This window comes from Schistocerca cancellata, chromosome 10 (genome assembly GCF_023864275.1).
Source record: "Schistocerca cancellata isolate TAMUIC-IGC-003103 chromosome 10, iqSchCanc2.1, whole genome shotgun sequence".
NCBI lineage: Eukaryota > Metazoa > Arthropoda > Insecta > Orthoptera > Acrididae > Schistocerca > Schistocerca cancellata.
Window position 1 is genome coordinate 190,558,085 of NC_064635.1, and position 3,847 is coordinate 190,561,931.

General features: G+C 52.7%; 1 protein-coding gene across 1 annotated transcript; it reads right to left on the minus strand.

Annotated features, from left to right (window-relative positions):
- Positions 1-2,741: 2,741 nt before the first annotated feature.
- Positions 2,742-3,470, minus strand: LOC126106239 (S-antigen protein-like). The gene has a single exon (XM_049912466.1). It carries the CDS (start codon positions 3,468-3,470, stop codon positions 2,742-2,744), a length of 729 nt encoding a protein of 242 aa, XP_049768423.1.
- Positions 3,471-3,847: the final 377 nt, after the last annotated feature.

Sequence of the window (3,847 nt, forward strand, 5' to 3'; positions counted from 1 at the left end):
ATATATCCACCTTTCGCAGCAATGCAAGCTGCTATTCTCCCATGGAGACGATCGTAGAGATGCTGGATGTAGTCCTGTGGAACGGCTTGCCATGCCATTTCCACCTGGCGCCTCAGTTGGACCAGCGTTCGTGCTGGACGTGCAGACCGCGTGAGACGACGCTTCATCCAGTTCCAAACATGCTCAATGGGGGACAGATCCGGAGATCTTGCTGGCCAGGGTAGTTGACTTACACCTTCTAGAGCACGTTGGGTGGCACGGGATACATGCGGACGTGCATTGTCCTGTTGGAACAGCACGTTCCCTTGCCGGAATGGTAGAACGATGGGTTCGATGACGGTTTGGATGTACCGTGCACTATTCAGTGTCCCCTCGACGATCACCAGTGGTGTACGGCCAGTGTAGGAGATCGCTCCCCACACCATGATGCCGGGTGTTGGCCCTGTGTGCCTCGGTAGTATGCAGTCCTGATTGTGGCGCTCACCTGCACGGCGCCAAACACGCATACGACCATCATTGGCACCAAGGCAGAAGCGACTCTCATCGCTGAAGACGACACGTCTCCATTCGTCGCTCCATTCACGCCTGTCGCGACACCACTGGAGGCGGGCTGCACGATGTTGGGGCGTGAGCGGAAGACGGCCTAACGGTGTGCGGGACCGTAGCCCAGCTTCATGGAGACGGTTGCGAATGGTCCTCGCCGATACCCCAGGAGCAACAGTGTCCCTAATTTGCTGGGAAGTGGCGGTGCGGTCCCCTACGGCACTGCGTAGGATCCTACGGTCTTGGCGTGCATCCGTGCGTCGCTGCGGTCCGGTCCCAGGTCGACGGGCACGTGCACCTTCCGCCGACCACTGGCGACAACATCGATGTACTGTGGAGACCTCACGCCCCACGTGTTGAGCAATTCGGCGGTACGTCCACCCGGCCTCCCGCATGCCCACTATACGCCCTCGCTCAAAGTCCGTCAACTGCACATACTGTTCACGTCCACGCTGTCGCGGCATGCTACCAGTGTTAAAGACTGCGATGGAGCTTCGTATGCCACGGCAAACTGGCTGACACTGACGGCGGCGGTGCACAAATGCTGCGCAGCTAGCGCCATTCGACGGCCAACACCGCGGTTCCTGGTGTGTCCGCTGTGCCGTCCGTGTGATCATTGCTTGTACAGCCCTCTCGCAGTGTCCGGAGCAAGTATGGTGGGTCTGACACACCGGTGTCAATGTGTTCTGTTTTCCATTTCCAGGAGTGTATTTGAAGAAACGTTTTCAGAATATAATTAATTTTTGCCAGCAATATTGTATTGCTGATTATATTCCACCCCGAAAACCATCAATGTAAAACTATGCAAAAATTTTATTGTTGTCAAGAAAAAGTGTAACTATGAATTACGTAACTTCTGTCAAATTAATTAAAGAATAACGTCAGCTTTGGCAATAAATACAGCCACTTATTACAACAGCCCACCAGCAGTTAATAGAGTCTGGTAAACCAGAGTAAGTATATTCATGTCGCAGTTCGATGTAGCAGTCAGCTGGCGATCCAGTAACAATAAAAAAGGTAAGGAACAGTTTTGGGTTATTGCAGGTAACGACTGAGGGCCACGACGACGACACATTCTATGTTTCGTCGAAATAATCAGAAAATCAATTTTAATAAGCAGCAATTAAATTTGTATGCGAAGATTGAGAAAGAGAATGAATTTCAAAGGGAAGATTTCATTTGTTATTTTTAAGCAAGAGATAGAAATCCTAAGGAAAGCTTTCATAGGTTATTTATTGTAAAGGGGAAGGTTGCGTAACAAACAAAAGAGATATAGAAGAGACAGGAAGGTTTCATCGATACTCCGCAAGGTGCGTGGCGGAGGGTACCTTGTACCACTACTTGCCATTTCCCCTCCTGTTCCTCTCACAAGTGATGCGAGGGAAAAACGACTGTCAATATATCTCCGTATGAGCCCTGATTTCACCTATCTTATCTTTGTGGACCTTTTACTCAATGTATGTTTGCAGCAGTAGAATCGTTCGGCAGTCACCTTCAAACGCCGGTTCTCTAAATTTTCTTAATAGTGTTTCTCGAAAAGAACGTCGTCTTCCGGTCAGGGACTCCCATTCTGACGCCCGAAGCATCTCCGTAACACCTACGTTTCATTCGAACCTAACGGTAACAAATCTAGCAGCCCGCCTCTGAATTCCCTCTGTGTACCCCTCAGTCCGACCTGCTACAGATCACAAACACTCCAGCAGTACTCAAGAACAGGTCGCACCAGCTTGCTATATGCGGTCTCCTTTACAAGGGAACCACACTTTCCTACAATCCTCCCAATAAACCAAAGTCGATCAAAAATGGTTCAAATGGCTCTGAGCACTATGGGACTTCTAATGTCATCAGTCCCCTAGAACTTAGAACTACTTAAACCTAACTAACCTAAGGACATCACACACATCCATGCCCGAGGTAGGATTCGAACCTGCGACCGTAGCGGTCGCGCGGTTCCAGACTGTAGCGCCTTTAACCGCTTGGCCACCCAAAGTCGATCACTTGCCTTCCACACTACAGTTCTAACACGCTCATATCGCTTTGCAACGTTACACCCAGATAATTAAACTGTTTCACTGTGTCAATCAGGACACTAGTAATACTCTATAGGAACATTAGGTTCGTTCTTCCTACTCATCTGCATTAACTTACATTTTGCCACATTTAGGGCTAGCTACAGTTCATCATACCAACTCGAAATATTATTGAAGTCGCACCGTCCTTGCACCGTCCTTGCACCGTCCTTGCACCGTCCTTGCACCGTCCTTGCACCGTCCTTGCACCGTCCTTGCACCGTCCTTGCACCGTCCTTGCACCGTCCTTGCACCGTCCTTGCACCGTCCTTGCACCGTCCTTGCACCGCCCTTGCACCGCCCTTGCACCGCCCTTGCACCGCCCTTGCACCGCCCTTGCACCGCCCTTGCACCGCCCTTGCACCGCCCTTGCACCGCCCTTGCACCGCCCTTGCACCGCCCTTGCACCGCCCTTGCACCGCCCTTGCACCGCCCTTGCACCGCCCTTGCACCGCCCTTGCACCGCCCTTGCACCGCCCTTGCACCGCCCTTGCACCGCCCTTGCACCGCCCTTGCACCGCCCTTGCACCGCCCTTGCACCGCCCTTGCACCGCCCTTGCACCGCCCTTGCACCGCCCTTGCACCGCCCTTGCACCGCCCTTGCACCGCCCTTGCACCGCCCTTGCACCGCCCTTGCACCGCCCTTGCACCGCCCTTGCACCGCCCTTGCACCGCCCTTGCACCGCCCTTGCACCGCCCTTGCACCGCCCTTGCACCGCCCTTGCACCGCCCTTGCACCGCCCTTGCACCGCCCTTGCACCGCCCTTGCACCGCCCTTGCACCGCCCTTGCACCGCCCTTGCACCGCCCTTGCACCGCCCTTGCACCGTCCTTTGACAACTACTGTACACCATGGCATCATTAGCAAACAACTGCAGACTGTTGCCCACCCTGTCAGCCAAATTGTTTATGTATATGCAGAGAACAACAGCGGTCCTAGCACACTTTCAAGGGGCATTCCTGACGATACCCTTGTCTCTGGTGGTCGTGCCGGATTTTGGTTGCACATTCGCCGACGGGCAGAAACTGATTTTTGGCACCTTCCGTTTGTCCATTAAAGCCATATTTGCGAAGAACGATGCCGATCTACTAGAAAAAAGGTATTACTTCCCGAACTGTGTATCCAAACATTGTAATTGCTTCTTCCTGCATTTTTATTGCCAATGTGGTTGAGAGCTGGCTTCAGATTCTATTTTAAATGAGTGCCTTCACCTACTTTGGCTCCGGCTATGTGTG